Source organism: Carassius carassius, chromosome 28 (genome assembly GCF_963082965.1).
Source record: "Carassius carassius chromosome 28, fCarCar2.1, whole genome shotgun sequence".
Classification (NCBI taxonomy): domain Eukaryota; kingdom Metazoa; phylum Chordata; class Actinopteri; order Cypriniformes; family Cyprinidae; genus Carassius; species Carassius carassius.
Genome location: NC_081782.1, coordinates 19914264 through 19941249, shown reverse-complemented (window position 1 = coordinate 19941249; position 26986 = coordinate 19914264). Strand labels below are relative to the sequence as shown.

At 36.5% G+C, this 26986-nt stretch overlaps 1 protein-coding gene across 1 annotated transcript; it reads left to right on the top strand.

Moving 5' to 3' along the window:
• The first annotated feature begins 8532 nt into the window (after positions 1–8532).
• il10ra (interleukin 10 receptor, alpha) lies at positions 8533–15295 on the top strand. Its single transcript, XM_059514762.1, has 7 exons — positions 8533–8879; positions 9421–9535; positions 9685–9860; positions 10005–10150; positions 11440–11590; positions 13184–13296; positions 14029–15295. Exons 1-7 carry the CDS (start codon positions 8816–8818, stop codon positions 14905–14907), a joined length of 1644 nt encoding a protein of 547 aa, XP_059370745.1. The 5' UTR covers positions 8533–8815; the 3' UTR covers positions 14908–15295.
• Positions 15296–26986: the final 11691 nt, after the last annotated feature.

Here is a 26986-nt window from a genome sequence, read left to right as displayed (position 1 = left end):
GTGTGTATCCCCACCCGTTATATATCTCGGGCAGGGAGGAACACAGAGCCTATAACGCGATTTGGAATCGCCATCTGAGTGCTTAACTTTCGCCTTGCTTTTTGGCATGTCTAGGAGCTCTTTTAACTGGACAGACAACAGTAAATAAGACTCACAAGACGGACAAATGACATTCACACACAGAGCGCTTGCTGAAAGACGCGAAGCTGACGCCAGCTGCGTGGCACGTGCTTTTATAGCTTTCTGGTCGCTTACGTCACCACGTCGGTGACGTCACGCCCTTCCATTGGACTGATTACACACGATATTCAGAGTCGCGTATGCTGAACGCGTTCCCCAAAGCGCTACGACGCAGCTCGAGTTCCTGAAGAGGAATGACAATTTCACAGTGTAAAGTACTATTCAGTAATGCATTTAAACAACAAAGAGTGTTTGATTATGAGTATTACTGTAATGCAAAATGCACATCAAAAGGCTTGGGTTACACATTCAACAGCAGGCAAAGACTAAGGTAAATATATGGGATATATATATATATATATATATATATATATATATATATATATATATACTCATGATGTAATCCAGGTGAGGACAGCTAGGGTTGGGACATGACACTTTCATAAGACTGATGGCAAATAAATAAATTAATAAAAACTCTTGCAACATTCTGAATATCTTTCAAGATAAATAACTGAACACGTTTTAGGGGCAGCTTTGTTTTCATTTGTGGCATTAGAAAAATAGGCTCAGGAGCGTCTCTTCCTCTTGTCCTTCATTTATCCTTGGAGAAATGGGAGTCATCCGATTCCTTTAACAATGAAAGGCAGTTAAACAAATGAGTGCAAGCAATGAGTTTTATTGTTTATAAATGCTTTTATTAATGGCTTTCATAATTATATAATTAAAGTCAAGTACATTAGCAATCTTATTCACTGGGTATGATCTCAGCTGGGAGGCGATTTTGTTTTTGTAGTGTACTTTCACTCTACACTGCCTCCGGTTGGCCAAATGAAGAATGGGTGCTTTGGGATTTTAGATTCCTGAAGAACTACCTTCCTGCAAAGTTCAGCTCCACCCTTACGAAAATAATCCATGGTTTTACTACAAAATAAATAAATAAAATAAAATAAATAAAAACACCATAGTTTACTACACTTTTAGTTTTACCACAATAAAACCATGGCTAATTTTCATAAGGGCAACCCTGATCAAACACAACAGAACGAACTAATTAATGTCGTGGTCCAGAAGAGGTCGGAAGCGGGAACACTGAAGTTTTTAAGTTTGACACGAGGTATGCTGCTGTCTTGCTGGAGTCGGGGTTGATGGATCTGCTCCAAGTTTACAGGTCAGTTGTCCCATTTAAAGGAATGTTCTAGACATACGAGGTGGGTAAAATCCAAATTTTGTGTTGTCAGTCAATAATGTCACATTAACATATTGACCACATGATGTCGCCAGGACACACGACAACATTTTTGTACATTGAATCTGAATTTAGAGTTGCTGCATTCACTTATATACACTCACCTAAAGGATTATTAGGAACACCTGTTCAATTTCTCATTTTCAGCAGCCATATCACCCTGGAGCCCAAGACCGGTTTCTCACTGAAGCTAAGCAGGGCTGAGCCTGGTCAGTACCTGGATGGGAGACCTGTGAAAACTAGGTTGCTGCTGGAAGAGGTGCTAGTGAGGCCAGCAGGGGGTGCTCACCCTTTGGTCTGTGTGGGTCCTAGGGCCCCAGTGTAGTGATGGGGACACTATACTGTCAACACGCACCGTCTTTCGGATGAGACGTTAAACCGAGGTCCTGACTCTCTGTCAGTAAAAATCCCAGGATGTCTTTTGAAAAGAGTAGAGGTGTGACCTCGGCATCCTGGCTAAATTCGCCCATTGGCCTCTGACAATCATGGCCTCCTAACAATCCCCATATCCCCTGATTGGCTTCGTCACTCTGTCTCCTCTCCACCAGTAAGCTGGTCTGTGGTGGGAGTTCTGGCGCACTATGGCTGCCGTTGCACCAGGTGGATGCTGCACACTGGTGGTGGATGAGGAGATAACCCCTGACAATGTAAAGTGCTTTGAGTGCCTAGAAAAGCGCTATATAAATGTAAGGAATTATTATTATATTATTATTATTAATGCAATTATCTAATCAACCAATCACATAGCAGTTGCTTCAATGCATTTAGGGGTGTGGTCCTGGTCAAGACAATCTCCTGAACTCCAAACTGAATGTCAGAATGGGAAAGAAAGGTGATTTAAGCAATTTTGAGCGTGGCATGGTTGTTGGTGCCAGATGGGCCGGTCTGAGTATTTCACAATCTGCTCAGTTACTGGGATTTTCAAGCAAAACCATTTCTAGGGTTTACAAAGAATGGTGTGAAAAGGGAAAAACATCCAGTATGCGGCAGTCCTGTGGGTGAAAATGCCTTGTTGATGCTAGAGGTCAGAGGAGAATGGGCCGACTGATTCAAGCTGATAGAAGAACAACTTTGACTGAAAGAACCACTCTTTACAACCAAGGTATGCAGCAAAGCATTTGTGAAGCCACAACACGCGCAACCTTGAGGCGGATGGGCTACAACAGCAGAAGACCCCACCAGGTACCACTCATCTCCACTACAAATAGGAAAAAGAGGCTACAATGTGCACGAGCTCACCAAAATGGACAGTTGAAGACTGGAAAAATATTGCCTGGTCTGATGAGTCTCGATTTCTGTGGAGTCATTCAGATGGTAGAGTCAGAATTTGGCATAAACAGAATGAGAACATGGATCCATCATGCCTTGAAACCACTGTGCAGGCTGGTGGTGGTGGTGTAATGGTGTGGGGGATGTTTACTTGGCACACTTTAGGCCCCTTAGTGCCAATTGGGCATTGTTTAAATGCCACGGCCTACCTGAGCATGGTTTCTGACCTTGTCCTTCCCTTTATGACCACCATGTAACCATCCTCTGATGGCTACTTCCAGCAGGATAATGCACCATGTCACAAAGCTTGAATCATTTCAAATTGGTTTCTTGAACATGACAATGAGTTCACTGTACTAAAATGGCCCCCACAGTCACCAGATCTCAACCCAATAGAGCATCTTTGGGATGTGGTGGAACGGGAGCTTCGTGCCCTGGATGTGCATCCCACAAATCTCCATCAACTGCAAGATGCTATCCTATCAATATGGGGCCAACATTTCTAAAGAATGCTTTCAGCACCTTGTTGAATCAATGCCACGTAGAATTAAGGCAGTTCTTAAGGCGAAAGGGGGTCAAACACAGTAATGGTGTGGTGTTCCTAATAATCCTTTAGGTGAGTGTATCTCGAAAGTAAAATGTCCGAGCTGGAAATTATGTCACATCCACACGAACCTTGTTCCAGTCAATTAAAAACACATAAAAAGCAGTACTTTGCACAGATAATGCCATAGTATCATGTCCACAAATACAGGTTGAAGAGTAGGCCTACTGTGTGCACCACTGAGACACAGACAAACAGAAGTGCTAATAAACAATGTATTACTGCTGTCTCTCTTCTGTTGATGCACTGAGCAGCCATATTGGATTCTGAAGTTGAAGTTGTTGTGATTCCGATTCAGAACTACGACTTCTGAGAGCATTCTAGTTAAAAGGCCCTACTGGGAACTCGGAATTCCCAATTTACAAGTATAGATGGAACACACCAATAATCTCCAGGAACTTGATAATTACAGACAGGTTTGTTTGAGTAGGAATAGGATTGGCCAAAATTATGAATGTATTTATTTTGGATTATATAGGCAACTTTCAAATTATCTAAATTTCTTTAAAAAACAATTGTCCATTTGACTCACAAACTCAACTCAAGTCTAAGTTGGTATGAAACCCTTATTTCCATGAAAGAAGAAATTAATACATTTAGTCCACGTTTTATTAGAGCAGGAAGATGCCAGAAGGACAAGAATGCAATTATATCAGGAAGCAAAATATCAACACATAATTATTGTTGTTGTTATCACGGAGGTTGGGTTGGGCTTCATTCCACCCTTGACATGTCTCTTCCACACATTAGCAGAAACGAGAAAAACGAACCAGTGTTTTGATGAAATAAGCAGTTAATTTAGAAAATCATGTTATAATGACAGCAAGTGACACACCAAAATGAAGTATGTCAGGAGAAAACACATGGGAAAGTGCTGATGCTGTCAAAACAAAGCATTTTGAGGAAAGACAAAAGAGAAGTTACACCCACTCCTGGCAGAAAGTTCCCTCTAATTTACCAGATTCGTTCAGCCGTCATCAATACAGCTCGTCCGGCCAAGTTGAGATCCATATCTGTGAAATTTTTCAGTAGCTCACACATTCATGACATGTAAGCCAGCAATATGACTTCAGTACTACAGTATTGTGTATAGGTTTAGCACTGTTAGACATTATTTTTAGATAATCTTGCCCCCAAAAATGAAAATGACAATGAAAAATGTAAAACAAAGATAACTTATTGTTGCTTTACAAGTAATATAAATGGTAACTTCTATCAAAGTAGTTGGTTTTTGGTTAGAATAAGTCTGAAACTAACCACATTTCATCCTATTAGTCAAAGATCTGTCTACATGAGACTTCTTCTGTGAGTGATATAACCTTTGGTCACTGGTGAGAGTAGTATGTCTTGCCAGAAGAGGGCAATGTTTGACCTTATTTTAGGTTGTCTCGGCTCTATTGGGTGCCGTTCTTTGCTTTGGGCAAGGAGCATCCAAACAGTGGTGACCTTAATAGTTTCTGGGGAAGTGCTGGTGTTTCAAAAGATGGAATCGAGACATCCAAAATGACACCGATAATGACAATAACAAGTAGTTTTACACATTATTAAATTAAAGTCATCTGAGTGGTGTACAATCGCGTGAGATGATGACTGCATTCAGTCTTATCTATAGACTTAAACCAGTTTAGATGCCATGCTAAATTTAGCGCTGATGAAAACAAGGCTTTGAGGGATACACTTACAGTCTTTACAATGGCACGTACTATACAAATGTCCTATCATGTACAGTAATTTCAACAACGATTGTATGGACTTTTTTATACTGAACACGATTTTCTGAAAATAGCTATAATAGCGTATATTTATAGGGTTACCTTGTAAGTTACTACTACTACAAAACTATTAAAATTTAAGTCAACTAAGCATCTTATAGTTGACTAACATTCAGTTGACTATTAGTGGGACATCCCTAGAAAATAGTTTGGTTCTTGAATTAATCTGCATTTTGAAAGAATCCATTGAGCAAATGATTCAATTACCCTCAGTTAGCCATGTCTCTTGACTCCGAAATCATTTAATCCTATGCCCAATATTCAGAGCTTAGTGAGGCAAACATTTCTTCAGTAAGGGATAGATGGTATTGGTTCCCCATACCGTCAACACCAAGTGTCGAAGTTCCACTTCTGAATGTCTTAGGTTGCATACGCTACCAGGTTCCCTGAGAAAGGGAACAACTGTGTCTAATTTCCATGCCTTAGACTTTCTGTACATCTCAGAGCAACACATTCTCACTCCCAACTCGTCACATTGACGCTTGGTCAGGGCCCTTTGGTGTAATTTGTTGATGCACAGGGTACCACTATAATGAAATTTTTTCAATGTGTAGGGTCCTCCATTGCTTTCAATAAGAAAACTTTGGCAGCAATATGCCGACGCGAAAGGCATTGGGAATTTTGTCGTCATGATTAAATTATAATTGAGTAATAATAATTCCATTATTGCATTTTCCAATGTAAACCGTTACAACAATTCTATTTACATTCCATAATTTATACTTATAAAGTATGAGCATGTAAACCAACCCCTGCAACTACAATGTTCAAGGCCTAGAAATGTAGTAAGGACATCGTTAAAATAGTCCATTTGACATCAGGGGTTCAACCTTAATGTCACAAAGCTCTTAGAATATTTTTTGTGTGGAATGAAAACAAAAATAATGACTTTATTCAACAGTTTCTTCCCTTCTATCTCAGACTTTGACCTGCATTCACCACAGTACCATGAAAGAGAAGAATTGTTTAATAAACTCGCTATTTTTGTTTTCTTTGTGCACAAAAAGTAGCAGCGAATAAGAATGAGACTGTGTTGTGCTTGACAATTTTGACCATTATTCTTTTTCTATTCCTTGTTTTTTTTTTTTGAAAAGCAGCAGTGGAACCATGGAAACACCATGAAACTAGTCCGAAAACGCCAGCACATTTTACCAAATATACAAATGAAACCCAGTTATAAGCAAAATGTAAATACACTTCCTTATTCAACAAGGGCTGGGCTACAAAAACAAAACATTATGAAATAGAAATCCCGAAAATAATGTATTTCTTTTTTTTTAACTTAAAAAGTACAGTTTAAAAGTTAAATGTTTATTGGTCTTGGATAGCATGTGAAAAAGACTGTAAAATTTTAGTTTCACATGTTTGGTTAAACTATAGATTCTTCTTTTATGCCAAAAAACATTAGGATATTAAGTAAAGATCATGTTCCATTAAGATATTTTGTAAATTTCCTACTGTTAATATATCTAAACTATTTTTGTTTTTGATTAGTAATATGCATTGCTAAGAATTCATTTGGACAACTTCAAAGGCAATTTTCTCAGTATTTAGATTTTTTTGCACCCTCAGAAAAAAAAAAAAAATGACACTTAAGACTGGTTTTGTGGTCCGGGGTCACATTTGAAAGAATAGCTCCTTACATGTACCATGCTGAATTGTAAACTGTGTTATCATGCCATTTTATTTATTTTTTTGTGTGGCTAGATTGGATTCTTTGTTCAGTGCTGTGTATTTTCTGTTGTGTGACTGAGAACAGGGGTCAGAGATCTTCCAAATAGCCATGGCAACAATCTGCACTTCATGTCAAATAATTTTAATCTGGGTCAATCAGTGTTCTAGTTACAGAGTTAAACTTCAACTTCATTCAGTGAACCTTCTCATAGAGGCCATGTGATGATCTCAATGTGATCTGTACTCTCGAGGGAGATCTGAGCAGTATGTGCATTTTTAGTCTAAATATAGACACATGCCCTAGATATTGTGGCTCCTCAGTATGCGATTCATCCTGAGTTTGACCTATTTACATACATACATAAACAAACCAAAAAAAAAAAAAAACGTGATCCAACCAAACACTATTATTTATGCATTTTTAATTTTCAAATCATTCAGATGATTTTACTTTTGAAAAACGGTAGCTGAGCATGCATGAGACAACTATTGTTATTAATAGTTTCGCTTGGTGAGATGACTCTGCTTAAGAAAATGCACACTGGCTATTGTAAGATCACAATTAGATGACCAAATGATTTAGAAACAGGGCTGTCATATGTCTAGCAGCAAAAGAGCTTTTCTGCAAAAGCAGACTTGTTGAGTGAGTTTTGTGTCATGTTTCATGTGATTCAGACTTAGATCAGGCGTGTAAGTCCGTTTGTAAGAAGACCGATTTTTGACCAGCCTTTGCTTTTCAAATAGTGAAGAATATAACTTCATACTGTGGAAGGAAACTGATTCTAGATGATGAGTTTCACTATAAATGTGTCTCCAGGCCTGGGTGAGGGTGTGAGCTGGATGTATTAACACACTGGTTTTCAGTTCTTTATCTAATGGCAAAGTGAAACATTCAGACCGAGTGAGTCAAATTTGCAGTTTTCTCATGCAAAAGGCCATTCTCTGCAAGTTTAATACTTTATGTTTTGGTTTAAAACAATTACATAAAAGTATAAACATGGAAGTTAATACAACAATGTTTAATTTACTTTGTAATACATTTATTGAGATTTTATACTTTAAAAAACATAATTATAAAAAAAGTATAAATGATTGGTTAATGCGACAAAACCTGAAAATGCACAGAAAATCATAATATACACAACAGCTCAGTCCTCTTCTCAGAACTTGGTTACAAACTCCAGCCACACCCCGCCAAATGTCAAAGTTGGTTTTCTGTACTCAGAAAAACAAAACAAAAAAAATCTGCTAACAATTGATATGTGGAAGATAGTCAGTCGGATGAGCAAAAATGCATGAAAATGATGTGCAATCACTCTGCATGTATTACCACTAACACTTCAGGCGCAGATATGCCTGCACACGTGCATGTGGTCGCACCTTGAAATGCAAACATATTTGGTTTAGTACTGAGAATGAGTTTTTATAGATTAGGAAAAAGTGCAAATCACAAACAGTAAAAAACTTCATGAACTATATATATAAAAAAAAAAAAAAAACACCTGTAAATACCAAGAACAAACATGATAACTCTGGCACTCTCCCTAATTTATGAGTACACTGGTATTTCCCTTTACAATGGGAATATATAGATTTACACATACAGTGTAGATTTACAATATTTTTCATTTTCACATGTTCGCGTACACAGCTGCAGTTTTGGCTTGATGGCTTGCTGGTATGTTTATAACCGAGAGAGCGAGAGAGAGAGAGAGAGAGAGAGAGAGAGAGAGAGAGAGAGAGACATAGCTTTCTCAGAGTCGGGGAAATACTGTATCTGCCATCACGGAAGACAGAACAGAGAAAAACAGAGAGAGGGGAAGTTCACAGTGCAAATACATAGAGAGGCAGTCTGCCACTCAACCTCACATTCACATGAGAGATAGAGAGAGAGAGAGACGTGTGGACGGAACTGAGCAGTAACTGAACATCGAACTGGCTCTGTTAGCACAGTTATTTAGTTATCAGGAACAGTTCAATTCAGACACTGAGCTTTTATGTGTGTTTGTTCGGAACTGGACTGGAATCGGGATTTAATATTGGATATGATGCTCAACTGACATAAACATGGATTGGACTTCATGGATTTCTTTTTTGGTTGTGTTAATAAACACTCCAGCTTACATAGGAGGTAAGATTTATTTATTTATTTATTTATTTATTTATTTATTTATTTATTTATTTATTTATTTATCATGCTTCTTCTTAATTTTGCTCTCTCTCTCTCTCCCTCTCCCTAGACGATAACAATATATTTTACTGGATAATATTATAAATTATTTATTTATTTACATTACATATTTATTAAAATATAGTATACACAATACTGAACCCTTAAAAAAAAAAAAAAAAAAAAAAAAAGTACATGCATAGTGTAAGGGGGCGCTTGACTTGAAGTCCCCAGTTTCAGTCACAGTGATGATGAGAGTGATGTAAATTCCTCACCAAATTTGGACTCCCCAGTGTTTTCATGCCACCTACACATGAAAAGTACAGCTGATCAGGATTTATTCACAGTAAATACCTCAAATGTGAGACTTCAGCTTTGACTGGAACAAGCGCAAATAAACCACTTCTCTATTGGGGAAGAGAGGATAATTGGGTCAAAGTATGGGAGATATGGGAGAAGTCTGTAGATAATTCTGATCATTTTCCTCTTTTTTTTTTTACAGGTGAGCGACTGGAATTAAATGTGACATTAGACATATGGGAGGGAAATGTAACTGTGCTCTGGGATCCCCCTAAAGGTGCCCCCGTATATGCCCTTTATCAAGTAAAGACAGCACTGTAAGCAGAAATTTTGCATTACTATCCACCAAACAGTATAAAACAATGTATATGTTTTCAGTTGCCAAAAATATTATTTTAGTTTTTTAGTTATTGTAAATGAAATTTACAATACTCCAAAGCTAATCTACTTATTTTTTATTTGATAGATACATGCTTCGTAATGCTGAATGGGACATTGTGCCAGAGTGTAACATGACTACAGAAAATAGATGTGATCTTGGGAACTTTTTATACAAACCGGATACGAAAATAAAGATTGGACTGTTTAAAGGAAATTACAACGTTTCATGGTCATCAGCAAGACGAATTCGTTTATTTAATAGTAAGTATTTGTAGGACAACTATTTACCTAAAAAAAAGAGTAATAAATACAGCTAATACTACTTTCTTTTAAGTATAAAGAACATCTGTTTAACTGTCTACAGGTTGTCCAGTTGTTAATGATGGTCTTCCTTCCATGTTTTAGGCAAACTGTTGGCTCCAGAGTTTGACCTGTCTTCCTCTCCTAATACGGTGAAGGTTAAGATTTACAGAAAGCCATTTCTCAATGATCTTTTTGAATATGGATCAATGTACTCTGTCATTCTGTACCCAAAAGGACAGGAGAGTCAGGTTGGTTTTTAGTGTACTATCCTAAAATTGTTTTTTACAAATTGTAAGTGAACGTTTCAAGGTTACGTATGTAACCATGGTTCCCTGAAGGGCCAAGATGCTGTGTTGAACGCTTTGGGAATGCCCCTGGAGCTTGGAGCCTCGATTTCCTGGGCCTCAGCCCCTGTTCTTGACAGGATGTTTGCTCCCTGATTGAGATGCCTGAGCTATAAAATCCTCTGAGTGAGAGGAGATTTCCCTGAGCCCACAGGAGAACCTGGTGCATCAGCTTGTAAAGGTGGCACAAACCCAGATGCCCCAGCCAAATTATGTAGGAGATCACCAATGTGATGTCTGTGCAGACAAGCACATGATGGAGGACTAGGCACCGTATACTGAGGTTTGTACCTCTCCATCTCATCTGGTGGGATGATGGTGAGGACGGGGAGAGATAATTCCTGAGCATCTGCTCCACCACTGGCATTGCCCTATAACCCTTCTCATTCAGCCCCATGGTGTTAGAGTAGTTTGTGACTGTAGGGCTGGATGAGTTGGGATGAATATGGTTTCTCCTACAATCTGACACCTCGGTATGGAGATGAACGGAAAAACGGAAGGCCCTGATGTGTTGGTTGCAATCTGGCTTTGAAGAGAGTGCTTGTCGAAGGACGAACCCATCTCAGATCCCTCCGCTAAATTCACTTGTGATCCCCACAATAGCAGCTGCCACTGTGCCTTAGCAACAGTGGGGCCAGACCCAACAGGATCACAAACTTGGCTTCATCGAAGATGGCCAGGTGGGAGCGGAGCACACACAGTGTGAAAAAGAAACCCCATCAAGGGCTGCCCGTCCATGCTCCCTCCCAAACAGACAACACAGAAATCGTGTAAACCCAAGAGATAGCTTGGGCATGGAGGAAGACACGACTTGAAACACCCTCCACTTGCCACATTTGATTTTATTTTTACACTTAGGCAATGTCTTGCTTTCTACCAGAGAAATACTGACTGACTAAAGTGCTTATGCAACACACACATGTACAGACACACTCTCTGAAGAGCAGAAGCTAAGGTGTGCTTGTTGGATGCACCTTTTTGCTTCCTGGTTGACCACGTCAGCCCGCTCGTGACATCTCGCTTCTCTGTTGGACTGATTTCACACATTCTTCAAAAAGTGGTCTCGCCGGTGGTGTTCCCAAAGTGTTCAATGAGCTTGATGTCCTGTAGGGGAACTTGCTAGTTGTATTGTGTGTCATTGCAATCTCCAAACCAGTGTTTTTTTTTTTCTTTTCTTTCTTTCTCTGATGTAGGCTTTAACAGAAATTGATGATGATGAAGATGGAGAGGTGGAGTTCACATTATTACCATTATGGCAGGACTATTGTGTCCAAGTGAAAGTGGAGATGGAATCTATTGATGTGAGCAACACCTCATTACCACGCTGCACATATCCATCAGAAGGTACTGTAAATCACATGGAAACTATTTGAATAAATAATAATCATCTATTTGAGTTATCTCAAATAGAAGAAGGTTCTGATGTTGTTTTTATATAATGCAAACAAAACATTAAAGGCTCTAGCATACACCCGGTGCAATTCGAGGCAATGTGAAGCGCAAGTTTGTTTGCTAGTTTCAGTCTGGCGCCGTTCGCATTTTCCCGTCCAGCACCGCGTCGTTTAATTAGCAAATGCATTTGTGCCCATTTGTGTGCCCATGGGCTTGCTGGTCTAAAAAAGAGGTGTGTTCAGGCGCATTGCTATTTTAAAGGGATAGTTCACCCAAAAATCATAATTATGTTATTAATAACTCACCCTCATGTCGTTCCAAACCAGCAAGACTTCCATTTATCTTGGGAACACAGTTTAAGATATTTTAGATTAAGTCCGAGAGCTCTCAGTCCCTCCTTTGAAACTGTGTGTATGGTATACTGTCCATGTCCAGAAAGGGAAGAAAAACATCATCAAAAAAAGTCAATGGCGCAATATTGTTTTGTTATTTATATATTGTATTTATTAACTGACTCATCGCATGGAGCTTTGGTGGATTCCTGCTTGTCCCGTAGATGATTTGCTCAGGCGCTTTAACTTCGCGCACGAGCAGATCGGTTTCTTCGCTTGAGAAGTATTCAGCTTTTCCGCCAACAAATTCTGCCATGTAAATAGCGATCTGCCATGGTGCGAGCGCATCTCGCTCTTAAATGGAATGGGAGATGACACTCTGATTGGTTTATTGAACGTTATGCCCATTACTTATTAAGAGAATAGGGACAACCCATTCCAAAAATGTGCCCTAGCACACGGACCGTTTTTCCGTCGTTAAAATAGCAAAAGTGCGCCATGCGCTTTACATTTTGCGTTTAGATCGTTAAAATAGGGCCCTCAAGGGCTAGTTCACCCAAAAAGTTAGTTTATGTTATTAAATACTCACCCACATGTCATTCCAAACCCGTAAGACCATTGATCATTTTCAGAACACAAATTAAGACACTTTTTATGAATTCCATAAGGTATCTGATGCTCCCATAGACAGCAAAAAGATCCTACCATGATCAAGGTCCAGCAAGGACATCGTTGAAAATATTCCATGTGTAATCAGTAGTTTAACCATAATTTTCAGAAGCTACAAAAATAATTTTTCTGCGCAAAGAAAACAAAAATTACGACTTTATTTTACAGTTTGTCTCCTCTGTGTCAAATAAAGTTGTTATTTTTGCACACAAAAGTTTTCTTGTTGCTTCGTAAAATTGCGGTTTGAACCACTTATGTTACATTATTTTAACGATGTCCTTGCTACATTTCTGGACCTTGATCGTGGTAGGATCCTTGCAGTCTATGGGAGGGTCAGAGAGCTCTCAGAATTCATAAAAAAATAAAAACATGAGTGTGAGTAATGACAGAATTTTCATTTTTGGGTGAACTATCCTTTTAAAAGATGAAACAGGGTCATTCAAGAATTTTCATTTTTTGTTTGGGTTTATTATGGCCTATGTATGTTTCTGAATACATTAATTATTTCTTTGTGAAATCTAAATCACTTTCTCTTGTTTGTCAGATGTGTCCCTGGTGATCTCCATGGCCGTTGTTGGTGTAGTAGGAGTCATGTCTTTCTTTATGTTCGCAGTCTGTTTCTTCCTGAGGCGTCCTGGTAAAATGCCCGCTGTTTTGGTGAGTCAACTTGAGGATTTTAAAATAAATGCAGTTTCATCAAAACCAAAAGTTCTAGAGCAAGCCAGTTTCAGAGTCTTAAAAAAGGAATAAAGTGTAAGCAAGAAAGCTCAGTACTGACCCATATCATAAGTGTCGCTTCTCCTTTCGAGGAAAAACAGCAGAAAAGGGAAATGATGGGGATTTTTTTAAGTCTTGTCTATATATCACCTCAATGTTTGGTTTAAATGATAACAAAGTTCCACTCACAATGAAACTATTTTTACACTTTCAGTTTGACAAATAAAAGAAAAATAAAATCTTATGCTTACCAAGGCTGCATTTATTTGATAAAAAATACAGTAAAAACAGTTATATTGTGAAATATGTTTATATATATATATATATATATATATATATATATATATATATATACACAATTTACTTCTGTTATGGAAAAGCCAAATTTTAAGTAGCCATCATTGCAGTCTTTGCCATGTGATCCTTGATTTGATGGTCAAGAAAGGTTTTTAATTATTTATTTAGTTTTTTTTTTCATTAGTAATTATCAGTGTTATAAACAGTTTAGCCCCTAAATATTTTTATAGAAATAACAATATATTTTATTTTATTACATTGTATTAAAGGATTCTTTAATGAATGCATCCCTGCTGAATAATATTAATTAATTTCAAATAATTGACTCTCCAAATATCAAATTAATTTTTATTATCTAATTTTTGTTTTCAACAGAAATCTGCTGTGAATGGATGGAACCCTATGAATGTCGGATTGATCCAAGTGGAAACAGTCACTGACAAGGGATGGCTCCTGACTAGCAAAAAAACGGTGGAAAAAAGTAAAGAATTTAATGAGAACAAGGACCTTTTGGAGGAGGACAAAGAGAGAAGAGAGAGTACAGACAGTGGAGTGAGTGTCGGCCAGCAGAATTCGATTAAGAACGGAGGACTAGATGGACTTATGGAACAGGAAGATAGCGGCTGTGGCAGTCTGACAGGCACAGAGGACAGTCTCAGCAGTGGAAGAAGAAGCCTGGAAGAGCTCCCTTTTCTAGATGGTGAAGTAAATAGCAGCAATGAAAGTGAAAGAAAAGATGACAGTGGCTTGGGAATAGGAAACCAGGATGCTTCCGACAATCTCACGGGAACGGACATTGACCTCTCTGAGATAGTAGTAGTTGGGGATGGATATCGTAGTCAGAGTCCTTCAGCTGATGCTCAAAGCGAGGCCACCATCCCATGTGATGTAGACGCCAACATGGCCAGCCCTAGCGGTGGCTATCGATCTGGTCACGTGACATGCTTGTGTTCTGATGTTGAGACTTGCATGTGGTGCAAAACCAGGAAGCTCCTAACAGAAAGTGATTCATTGTCTCATGACCAAACCAGCTGTACTTTCACAGCCAATAATGACAATGACAGACTAAACTATTTTAAAAAATCTCCTTTAGAGTCTGTGAATGTATCAGGACTGGAAGAGTCATCCTTCCAGTCAGAAGAGGACTGTGGCGAGTCGTCGCTTTTTATCACCTGTCCACTAATGCTACAAGAACCTTGTGAACTGGACACTCTGTCTCTTAAATTAGGAGACGTAGAACTGACATTCACGTGAGATGTGAGACATTTTCATCATTGCGAAGGCACTGAACGAAGTGTATCTGCTTCTCCTCATGCTGTTTGTGCAGCTGGCATTTATTCCTCATTTAGATACTGGGCTGTCAGAAGTGGGGCTGCCCCTCTGTGACTTCCTGCATGCATCGGGTCATAATTTTTCCCATATGCTGACTATAGAGGAGACATCCAAGCTTCTACTTGAGTGACCAAGAGTGAGATACTATCAGAATATGATGACGATGATGCTGAGTCTAATGTCATGTATCTCCCCCACCAATGATACATTTTTATACAGACTTAATTATGTTACACTCTCTCTAAAAAAAAAAAAAAACATTGTTCTTCTGAAAGTTTATTTGTAAACTTCCATGACATTACTGCAAAAACACCACATTTTAGAACCTTTATATTTAGGAGTGTAGTGTGGAGAACATTTTAAATACCAGAAAAAAAAAAATGTTTTACTATAAAGAAACTTTTACTCAATGTAAAGGTTTTGTAGAAGGTGCTTCATAGAACCATCAATGACAATAAAGTCATTTTTTGCACAAACATTGTACACATTTACATTATATGTATGCACTTACATTTTCTAAATGCTAAATGCTTTTCTAAAAGTGTTAATAAAAATATCCATATTTTTTCATTATATACAGTATATATTTATAAATATATATATATATATATATATAAGAACGTGTGTTAATCCTATACAATACTCACCAACATGATATATATGGTGGTTGCTATGTGGTTGCTTTGGTGTTTGTGCATTTTGCTTAAGCAAGCACCAATAATAATAATAATAATTATTATTTTTTTATTTTTTTCATGAACTTTTATGCATTTGGCAAAAGCTTTTATCCAAAGCGACTTTGCATTACATTCATGACATAACATTCAAGGTACACATTTACACAAGTTATTGCTTTCCCTGGGAATGTAACCCATGAACTTGGTGTTGTAACACTAAGCTAAACTTTCTTTCTTTTTTCTTCTTTTCACTTTAGTGTCCTTTCAGGACAAGAAACAAATGATTTTCTCCAAAATTCCAAATGTGGTCCAAATGTGCATTTCATATCACCAGCAAAAACATACGCAAATCATAAGGCAAGAATATATGCCTGAAATTCCAATGTAATAATAAATATACAAATATTAATGACATAGGAAAAACCAGCACTTCCTCTAGTGGAAACCCACAAAACCCCGTGACTGTTTGTGTATTAAAACGACAGGAAATGCTTGTGATATGTTGTGATGATGTGTGCAAACCACATCACTTATTTAAAACAGTTTAACTACAAAAAAAAATAAAAAAACATGGTGGAGAATCCATGAGCATTTTTCCCCCGGTAAAGTCATGGATATAAACACATCTTCCAAAGCAAGAACTCACAGATCTTGTGCAAACCCATTATTCAGTATTTCCATACAGTCACCGAGCTATGACGAAACAGACTTGAGAGAGCGGATGAGAATAAGAGAACGAAACTCTGCCACAATCATTGACCTCCATCTTCAGATAGGTAAGGAAACAAAAAGTACTTTTAACCACGTCTGATTAAAATACTGTCACAGAAGCTCACAAGGCTCTTTGCATAAAAGAAAAAAAAAAAACATGGAATGGAAATGCTGATTTAGAGTCAAACAATCATGGCGATTCCACATTGTGGAAGTATCTGAAACCTTTTCAGAGAAGTGTATGTACTGCTTTAGAAATCATTAATGTGCACAGAAGTAATAATCAGATCCTTTTTTTTTTTCAAAGAAATAGCTCAATCTGATAAGGACTGCAATATAGCAAAAGAATTGATTCCAGTACTTTCTTTCTCCGAAAAGTTGTGTGTTTGCAGTCATTTGTAGAATGGCAGGCACTTTTGCTTCTCATCTCAATAGCAAATCGGTTGCTCAAAGAAACCACACCACTTCAACTGAGACAGAACACAACGACAACATTTATACCCACCTAACACTCTGTCATTAAATCGCACACACTCATATCTGAAACTGTCAGGCTGATGAAAAAGCGAAAATGGTTCAGTTTCTGTTCTACAGACTACCCTACAATGAAACAGGTGGTAAATGATATGTTATTTTATAGAGAAATGTCTAAAATTCCCAGAGAAAGTAATACTTTAGATTCGAAGTGTTCAAGTTTTATATTAAAGGACAATAATGATTGCCTTGCAATGCATCTTTTCTAAGACTGCACATCCACAGAACCCTTTAAACTATGATGGAAAATCTAATGTTATAATAGATTTGAGTTAGAAATTATTTGTAAGGTTTGAAACATGCTGTTTCGCTACATGTGCTCAAATTTGTCAGCCGATGGCTGCCATATTTTTTGAGATATTCAAATGTCCTTGTAGACACTTGTGGCTTTTGGACCAAGACCATACACTCCAGTTTTCTTGTTAATAAAACAAAAGGTTGCACAGTTATAGCCATTTTTATGTTTTTTGTTTTGTTTTAGTTTTTTATTTTATTTTATTTTTTTGTTTTTTTATAGCACCTTATAGCGATTTTTTTCGCCATGACCTCAGATTGAGCTTTTACATAAGTGTTCTGATTTTGGCGAAGATATCTCATTCCATTCTTTAACTTGGCTTATACATAACACACTAATATGCTTCTAATATCCAAATCCATTAAAGTATTTTTAGGCTGCAATAATTAGGCAAACCGGAACCGGGAACATTTCCCATAACACCTGATGTACTTGCTACATCATTAGAAGAATGGCATCTACGCTAATATTAGTCTGTTTCGCTTAGTTGGGGACAGTTCATTTACAGCGATATCGTTGACTTAATTGCAAATGATTGCACAGATACTATTTGAACTGAACTGAGACGATGACATCACTGAATTCAATGATGAACTGCCTTTAACTGTCATTTTGCGTTATTGACACACTGTTTTCCTAATTGATGTTGTTCAGTTGCTTTGACACAATCTTTTTTGTTTAAAACACTATATAAATAAAGGTGACTTGACTTGACTTACAGGAATTTTACTAGAAGTCGACCAGTCCTTTTCAAACGTTTTGATGCTCCTTTGCGACGGTGAGTCAGTGAGAACTTTTTATTTGAGCGTTCCCTGGAAATAGAAACCACGACTTTTTGTGCTGCTAACACAATACTCTACCACTGAGTCACAGGAACACTCCAACAATACAAGACACTTGAGCCTGCGACTGACGGTTTAGGAGTTGTGAGCAATTTCTTTTTCACTGTAGCGCTCCAATCAGGCTGATTGAGGCAAGCCTTAGTGACATTGTAGGCAGTGTAAGTACTACCATCCATACAAGTTTCAATTCTAAACAACTTATGGTTTGGTCTGCACAATCAGTTTTACTCGAAGATTCCTGATCCTTGGCCATTCTAACAATTACAATAGGTTTTCAGCGCTACACACTTGAACCCCTAATAATGAGTATTGACAAAGAAATCACTTTTTAACGGTAAGGATGTCAATAGTATTAAATTCTTTCTCAATTATTGTCTCATGATTCTCTCATACACTTTTTATTCAACACTCAGGATTTCCAATACATCTTTAAAAAAACTACTAAAACTGAAAAACTATGATCATAAGTTATTTTGTTTAAATCCTTATTTGTGCATTATTTTGCGCTTTATAGAGTTGTATTGTTACTTTACCAATCAACGTAATGCATTCAATTGAAGTTGAAACATACCAAATTGAAACATACCAAAGACAAAACACAGGAAGTGCTTTAGAATGCACTTCCTGTGTTTTGTCTTTGATGTCACAGCTCAAAACATCTGTGATAATTATATAAGAATTCAAACATGTAATTTAAAGTAGTTTTAGATGTGAAGCATGTGACCACTTTGAATTCTTGACACGTCAATCCAACTACCCAAATGAAAATTAACGAATCACAGAAAAAAAACAAAAAAACAAAACAAGAACTCAACAAGAATCTCAATAAGATCTAAAAACGAACTAGATCTTTGGAAATTCTACAGTAGTGAACTCCACAGACATTGCATTTGTTTATCTGTGTCAGCCTTTAAAGAAAAGAGGCCTACAGGTTAGAAGAAGATTGGAAAATATTGGAGTTTTTGTGAGTTAAGCTGACATCTCACTCCCCCATGCGAAAATCTGCCATCAGCTTAGTCATGCCTGCGGTTTCCCAGCTTCTTTGCCGCCCTCACAGATAGTATCTGCCACACAGGGACGACACTGAATGGAGAGATTTTGAGTGTATCATCTCAGGGTTTGTCCCACTCTAATATGTTGATAAGAGATAACATCCCACTACACACTTCCATGCTTTTATCAACTTTTAATGAGTCGACAAGAAGCTAACCATGAAGTTAAACTTCAGTTTCACAGTGTAAGTTTCTGTAAGATTCAAATGTCAAGTTTTGACATTAACGTGGACTGATGCACGGCTCGTGCTGAGTATCAAAGAGGAAGTGAGTAGGAAGGGCTGATGAGGAATGTGGTTTTTATATAGCTGTAGTTTCTCAGTATATCTGAGAAAAAAAAATGTATCAAGTTAATTGTAGAATGCAATTGCCTCGTGCATACATATTACAACTGCATTCCACAATTCACAAGAACTTTAATCAGGCCATCATCTGTCTAACCCAAATAATATTCTGGTTGTCAAGGGCAATTTCAAATCTCATGCAGCATGTAATATATATGTGAATGTAAACAATCTGCAAAGTCTGCAAAATCGCATTGGCTGATGGCTTGTTAAAGGGGTCATATGATTTTGATAAGAAGAACATTATTTTGTGTATTTGATGTAATTAAATTTGTTCATGTAGTATAAGGTTAAAAAACACATTATTTTCCACATACTGTACATTATTGTTTCTCCTCTATGACCCGCCTTTCTGAAACCCGTCGTTTCTTAAACAAATCATCAGTCTGAAAAGCGAGGTGTGCTCTGATATGCCAGCTATCCAGTGCATTGTGTTTTTCCAAATAGCTCAAGTGTGTGACAGAATTATTACGCCCCTCACCATACTGTGTTCTGACAATTCAGTGCTACCCTGTCAGATTTTTCCTCCTCCCATTAAAAGAGATGGCAGCATAATTTGATAGCGAAAAGTGCTACCTATTAAATTTGGCTTGCATCATGATATTAATAAGGTTTGAGGCTTTAATAACATGTACACCTACCCAAAACCTAAACCTACCTTTACAATATGGTAAATACAGTGTTGGTAGAATAATCTGATAAGTAGCGTTATTTGTCAGAACACTGTCTGAAACCCATTACAAGGCATTTGTTGCATCCAGTGGGGACATAATTACTGATTATATGTCTTCATTTGTGATCGGAGAAACAACAAAGAAACACTACTCTACACTGCTCAAAACTAACGTTTGAATCATCACTGGCAAATTTCCTTAAATATAAAAAAACATACAGACTGTGAGTCAGAACAGCCAGCATCGTAGTCTGCCATAAAATGCGTTGCACACATCTGTATATTTGGGTTGAATTGTTCTGGAACAATGTTGTAAATACAACTTAACCACTTATTTCTATTTGTGTCCTCTTTTGGAAGGCCAAACAAAGTAGGTTCATTGTCACAACAAAACACAGCATCACACACAGTGGGCATGAGTGAGCGGCGATGAGTTTGAGAACGGCGTGGCCAGCGGATTCGGTGAAGGAGTGGTCAACCCCAGACTGGACTCAGCTTCATCCACAGTTAAATCCAGTACGGATCATCTCTAGGCATGACAAAGCAGATATTTTTCACAACTTTCACAATGAAACACACAGCATCTCCACAACATGGCAGTGTGCCAACAACAATACTACAGCGAGAATAACAGTTTTATCTTCTTTCTTTGCATGATCATTTGGGCGGCATTATGCAAATCTTCTCATAGCATGATGTAGATATTTGGGGGTGTGTTAGAATGAGCCATTTTAGGTAGGCGTGACAATATTCACAGCACTTGGCAGAAGCTGATTGTTTCACATTGCATCTGCAGGCAATGAACTTACTGCTTTATTTAAATGGCTAGTTAGTATTCACTATAGCAATATGGAGCACGTTTCCCTTCACCTTCTCCAGCTCCACCTGTATAGATCTGATGCAAGATATTATATATGGAATTTTTGCTGCAGCAGTATATCTAAATATACATAGCAATGTACCGATGCATGCATTGACAGAAGGAAGTTCTTGTACTTGGTTTGTAGCAGCAGCAATAATCTACAACAGTTGCAATAACAGCAGCAGCATAGCTAGATCACAAATACATCTACATTGTCATATCTGTTACCATGCTAAAGTCTTCTTAGAGTTGTCATGATAGAATTAAAGTTTTCTCCCAAAAGTAAGAATCGACGAAAAGTTTAAACGAGTCGTCATTTGAATCCCACTTCTTTGACATCCAATCTAAGAACTGCTTTGAACAAATCGTTTGAGAATCCTTGGAAAGTTAGGTGATATTGGATACATATTTTGACAAAACTAAAGTGTTTTTGACCTTGCATGCATGTAAGCTTACTATAGGAGACTCCAAAAGCAATATTAGGAACCTTAAAGAATGGCATAATAGGGACACTTTAACTGACAAACCACTCCAAATGATTCAGTGAGACTGAATCATGATTCAGAACGTTTTGCAAAGCTGTTTCACTGCAAAGAATCAAACTAATAATTAATTCATGCTAGCATTTTGATGCCGCTGTAATTTTAAAGTGTGTACTGGAACTGTAATGGAATAATACACAAATATAGAACATGGGATTAACAGATCTTCTTATACATGTCATGATGACTTACATGATTACTTAAAATGAACAATGAATGGAACACAGTCAATGGAATCTGCATCATTTATTCACCCTTATGTCACTCCAACCCACATGCTGTTATTTTTCCATGAACAAAAAAGGCTACATGAACAAAAGGTAAAGAGCACACCTTAAGTAAAAAAAAGTATGTGTGTGTGTGTGTGTGTGTGTGTTGGGGCATGTTTTTGTGACATATCAGGACACAACTTTGTATAATGACATGGGTATGACACAGGTATTACAAGGAGAGGGTGACTTATGACCACATAACCCATGTACCCATTTTTCAAAACACTTATAAACCATAAAGAATGAGTTTTTTTGAGAAAGTAAAAATGCACAAAGTTTCCTTTGAGGGTTTTGATTAGGTGTAGGCTTGGTGTAGGGCCTAAAAACCATTACGCCTATGGGATGTCCCCACTTTTCACAAAAACAGATGTGTGTGTGTGTGTGTGTGTATATATATATATATATATATATATATATATATATATATATATATTAGGGGTGTCGCGATATACCGGTATTGGCGATAACCATGATATTCAAAGCAACAATTATAGATATCGTGTTAATTTCGTGTGTGATGATATACCGGTATTAGCAATAACCGCAATATCATAATGAACAGTTCTCTTATGATAACACCACATGTAAATACTCAAGTGCCAGTACCTAGTGGAGCTCCCAGGTGGCAGTACTGTGCCTTAACGCTGACACTGTCACACAAGTAGTAGACACAGCGCTCGCAGCTACTCAGAGGAGAGCCGTGTTCATCAGAGTAAGTTTCCATTATTTTACTGGTCATAAAATGGGAAACGTTATATTAACCTGTTAACAGCAGTTTTCTGTGTTTATATATTTGATTAAAGGGTGATTATTTTAATAAGTAACACGTTTTCTTTACTCGTCTAGTTTTTGTATTTGCAATCAATACGGCCTGTGCGTAGTCACACTTTATTTCTTTGTTCAAATCTATTAACAGTTACACAATTAAAACTGATCTTGCTGCATTAAACTCTATAAAATGTTAAGTTTGTTCGCAGTGCCATGCACTGAATGCCTCATCTGCGGTCATTCTTCAATTAGGTTCATTAGTTAACATTAGTTAATTACATTAGTTAACATATATAAATAACATTAATAATAATAAATATTATTATTATAAATTTTACAATATAAATAAATACAATATTTCCACAGCATTTATTTATCTTAGTTCATGTTATTTTCATTATTCACTAATGAATTATTAAAATCGCAAGTTGTGTTTGTAAACATGAATGCACTGTGAACTTACATGAACAATTACTCCATTTTTATTAACATTAACAAAGATTAATAAATTGTGTAATGTATTGTTCATTGTTCATTCATGTTAATACATTATTGTTAATAAATGACATCTTATTGTAAAGTGTTACCATTAATATTTATTCATCATACTGTTGAACTTGACAGTATTTTCTCTCTTGTTATTTTATAGAGTCTTGTGCCCTGCATTTATCAGTATCAATATTATGTTCGTTGGGTGAAAAAGAAAAACTCAATAAACAAAGTAAAAAATCATTTGACTTATCTTTTCCCCTCCAAGGTTTCTATAGATATCACGATATATCGATATTGTGAATTATTATGGCCACAATAACCGTGATATGAAAAATCGAATATCGTGACAGCCCTAATATATATATATATATATATATATATATATATATATATATATATATATATATATATATATATATATATATATATATATTTATTTATTTATTTATACAGGTACATCTCAATAAATTAGAATGTCATGGAAAAAGTTCATTTATTTCAGTAATTCAACTCAAATTGTGAAACTTGTGTATTAAATCAATTCAATGCACACAGACTGAATACTTTAAGTATTTGGTTCTTTTAATTGTTATGATATTGGCTCACATTTAACAAAACCCCCCTCAATGTAATTATAATCTCAATTAGAATATGGTGACATGCTAATCAGCTAATCAACTCAAAACACCTGCAAATGTTTCCTGAGCCTTCAAAATGGTATTTCAGTTTGGTTCACTAAGCTACACAATCATGGGGAAGACATCTGACAGTTGTCCAGAAGACAATCATTGACACCCTTTGCAAGGAGGGTAAGCCACAAACATTCATTGCCAAAGAAGCTCTCTGTTCACAGAGTGCTGTATCCAAGCATGTTAACAGAAAGCTGAGTGGAAGGAAAAAGTGTGGAAGAAAAAGATGTGCAAACCAACCATGACAACCGTAACATTATGAGGATAGTCAAGCAAAATGGATTCAAGAATTTAGTGAACTTCACAAGGAATGGACTGAGGCTGGGGTCAAGGCACCAAGAGCCACCACACACAGACGTGTCAAGGAATTTGCTGAACCACAGACAACGTCAGAGGTGTCTTACCTGAGAGGCTAAGGAGAAGAAGAACTGGACTGTTGCCCAGTGGTCCAAAGTCTTCTTTTAAGATGAAAGCAAGTTTTGTATTTCAAGTTGCTTGAAGTCCAATGTTAAGTTTCCACAGTCTGTGATGATTTGGGGTGCAATGTCATCTGCTGGTGTTGGTCCATTGTGTTTTTTGAAAACCAAAGTCACTGCACCCGTTTACCAGGAAATTTTGGAGCACTTCATGCTTCCTTCTGCTGACCAACTTTTTGAAGATGCTGATTTAATTTTCCAGCAGGATTTGGCATCTGCCCATACTGCCAAAAATACCAAAAGTTGGTTTAATAACCATGGTGTTGGTGTGCTAGACTGGTCAGCAAACTCAGCAGACCTGAACCCCAGAGAGAATCTATGGGCTTTTGTCAAGAGGAAAATGAGAAACACGAGACCAAAAAATGCAGATGAGCTGAAGGCCACTGTTAAAGAAACCTGTGCTTCCATAGCACCTCAGCAGTGCCACAAACTGATCACCTCCATGCCACGCCAAATTTGGGCATTTATTAAAGCAAAAGGAGCCCCTACCAAGTATTGAGTACATGTACAGTAAATAAACACACTTTCCAGAAGGCCAACAACTCACTAGAAAGTTTTTTTTTTAATTATTATTATTTTTTATTGGTTTTTATGAAGTATTCTAATTTGTTGAGTTTGAATCATCGAAATTAAAGAACAAAATACTTAAACCACTTCAGTCTGTGTGCAGTGCATTTATTTAATACACGAGTTTCACAATTTGAGTTGAATTACTGAAATAAATGAACTGTTCCACAACATTCTAATTTATTGAGATGCACCTGTATGTATATATATATATATATATATATATATATATATATATATATATATATATATATATATAGTACAGACCAAAAGTTTGGAAACATTACTATTTTTAATGTTTTTGAAAGAAGTTTCTTCTGCTCATCAAGCCTCCATTTATTTGATCAAAAATACAGAAAAAAAATAATATTGTGATATGTTATTACAATTTAAAATAATTGTTTTTAAATGTATTATACTTTAAATTCATTTAAAAATCATTCTAATATGATGATTCATTATCAAAGTTGGAAACAGTTCTGCTGCTTAATATTTTTTCAGAACATGTGATACTTTTTTAGGATACTTTGATGAATAAAAAGTAAAAAAAAAAGAAGCTATGTTTTTTTAAAATATAAACATTTTGTAATAACAATATAAACTACTGGTCAGTAATTTTTTTCTTTCTTTTTTTTAAATAAAATCAATACTTTTATTCAGCAAGGATGTGTTAAATTGATAAAAAGTGATAGTAAAGAAAATATATTATTAGAATATATATTATTAGAATATTTTATTTTTTATTTTGAATAAATGCAGTTCTTTTTAACCTTTTATTCATCAAATATATTAGACAGCAGAACTGTTTCCAAGACTCATAATAAATCAGAATATTAGAATGATTTCTAAATGATCATGTGATAGACTGGATGTTACATGTGACACTGAAGGCTGGAGTAATGATGATTTTTTTAAAAGTATATTCAAATAGAAAACTATTATTTTAAGTTGTAATAATATTTCACAATATTACTGTTTTTTCCGTATTTTTGGTCAAATAAATGCAGGCTTGATGAGCAGAAGAAACTTCTTTCAAAAACATTAAAAACAGTAATGTTCCCAACTTTTGGTCTGTACTGTATATATATATATATATATATATATATATATATATATATATATATATATATATATACAGTACAGACCAAAAGTTTGGACACACCTTCTCATTCAAAGAGTTTTCTTTATTTTCATGACTATGAAAATTGTAGAGTCACACTGAAGGCATCAAAACTATGAATTAACACATGTGGAATTATATATGGAATTATATACATAACAAAAAAGTATGAAACATATCACTTTATGATATTAGAATTATATATATATACTGTATATATATACAGTACAGACCAAACGTTTGGACACACCTTCTCATTCAAAGAGTTTTCTTTATTTTCATGACTATGAAAATTGTAGAGTCACACTGAAGGCATCAAGGGCTATTTGACCAAGAAGGAGAGTGATGGGGTGCTGCGCCAGATGACCTGGCCTCCACAGTCACCGGACCTGAACCCAATCGAGATGGTTTAGGGGTGAGCCGGACCGCAGACTGAAGGCAAAAGGGCCAACAAGTGCTAAGCATCTCTCGGGGAACTCCTTCAAGACTGTTGGAAGACCATTTCAGGTGACTACCTCTTGAAGCTCATCAAGAGAATGCCAAGAGTGTGCAAAGCAGTAATCAAAGCAAAAGGTGGCTACTTTGAAGAACCTAGAATATGACATATTTTCAGTTGTTTCACACTTTTTTGTTATGTATATAATTCCATATATAATTCCACAAGTGTTAATTCATAGTTTTGATGCCTTCAGTGTGAATCTACAATTTTCATAGTCATGAAAATAAAGAAAACTCTTTATTTTCCAAACTTTTGGTCTGTACTGTATATATATATATATATATATATATATATAAATTAATATAAATAATAATATAAAGTAAATTATGATTTTATTTGGAATGTCATGAGGGTGAGTAAATAATGACTAATGACTATAATTATTTAAGTTGTCAAGTCACTGTAGCATGTCAGTGTCTGTGTGGTTTAAAGAAAGGTCTTTTTTAATCATCCTGTGGGGTTTGCATGACCAGCAGATGTTTCTGACAGAACTGGTCTCAAAAATAGTCTCTGAGTTTAAAAAGCTGTTGAACCTCAAATGTTAACTGCTGTTTCTCACTTCCTACAGACCACCACAGTGCTTTTC